At 67.0% G+C, this 1,259-nt stretch overlaps 1 protein-coding gene across 1 annotated transcript in view; it reads left to right on the top strand.

Moving 5' to 3' along the window:
* Positions 1–1,223, top strand: part of INTS3 (integrator complex subunit 3) — a 44,109-nt gene extending 42,886 nt beyond the window's left edge. The window contains exons 28-31 of the mRNA XM_009272594.1: positions 45–145; positions 369–441; positions 544–700; positions 836–1,223. Coding sequence (XP_009270869.1) covers positions 45–145; positions 369–441; positions 544–700; positions 836–913 — 409 coding nt within the window. The 3' untranslated portion in view covers positions 914–1,223. The remainder of the gene's footprint in view (positions 1–44; positions 146–368; positions 442–543; positions 701–835) is intronic.
* Positions 1,224–1,259: the final 36 nt, after the last annotated feature.

Genomic DNA, 1,259 nt, shown 5'->3' with positions numbered 1-1,259 from the left:
GGGAACGGGGCGCGCGCTGACGGGTGCTGCTCCTCTGCCCTCAGCCTGCGCAGCTCCAGCAGCAAACTGGCCCAGCTCACCCTGGAGCAGATCCTGGAGCACCTGGACAACCTCCGCCTCAACCTGACCAACACCAAACAGAACTGTATGTACTGCCGCGCAAGCGGGACGGGCCCCGGGGTTACAGCCGCTGCCCGTCTCCATCGCCGTGAGGTGTCCCGGGGCACCCATGGGAACCGGGATGCTCTGGGATATACCGGGACCCCCTTGCAAAGCTCCCTGCATCCGAAACCCCGGATGGGTGGGGGTTTCCTGGGGGTACCCGCCCTCAGGTCTCTGACTCCCATTTCTTGCTGGTTCCTCGACAGTTTTCAGCCAAACCCCGATCCTGCAGGCGCTGCAGCACGTCCAGGCCAGCTGCGACGAAGCCCACAAGATGAAGTGAGTCGGTCCTTCCCTGCCTGGCGCCGGGTGGCCTCGGGACCGCGGGGCGGGTGCCCCGGCGGTGCCTGACCTCCCCCTCCACCCCCTGCTTCCTTCCAGGTTCAGCGACCTCTTCTCCCTGGCAGAGGAGTATGAAGATTCCTCCACCAAACCCCCCAAGAGCCGCCGAAAAGCCACCCTCTCCAGCCCTCGCAGCCGCAAGAACGCAGCCCAGCCGGCCAACAACGAGGAGGAGTCAGCTTCCAGCAGCGCCTCGGTAAGCGTCCCCGGTCCCCTCCCCGGCACCCCGCAGCCTCTCGGCCTCATCCGCACCTCGAGGAGGCGCAGGCGGGAGCTGGGTGTCCCCGTCCCCGGTGGCGGTGACTCCCACTTCCCCCGTCTCCCGGCACAGGAGGAAGAAGACACCAAACCCAAACCCACCAAACGGAAAAGAAAAGGCTCCTCCGCCGTGGGCTCGGACAGTGACTGAGGGCTCTGCCCTCTCCCCCGGCCGCTTTCGGGTCCCCGTGGTGCCCGGTGACCCTGCCACGCTCGGACAAAAGCCATTGCCAGGACGGGAAAGGAGAACACGCGTCCCCTCCGGGAGCCCGCAGAGACGGGGCCACCCCGGCTTCCCGCTGTGCTTCTACGCCAACCCTCCCCGCCAACCCTCCCCACTTGACTTTTTAGCTCCTTTTTACCAACGGCCGGGGAGGGATCGGAGCGTACACACACCCCCACGCACCCCCCCAGGACCTGGCTCCAGCCCCTGCCCACTCGAGGGGCAGCGTGGACAGGGGACACGGCACCACGGGGAGGGGAAAGGGGACTTGGGG

Source organism: Aptenodytes forsteri, unplaced genomic scaffold, assembly GCF_000699145.1.
Source record: "Aptenodytes forsteri isolate BGI_AS27 unplaced genomic scaffold, ASM69914v1 Scaffold110, whole genome shotgun sequence".
Taxonomy (NCBI): Eukaryota; Metazoa; Chordata; class Aves; order Sphenisciformes; family Spheniscidae; genus Aptenodytes; species Aptenodytes forsteri.
This window is presented reverse-complemented; position numbering and strand designations above follow the sequence as displayed.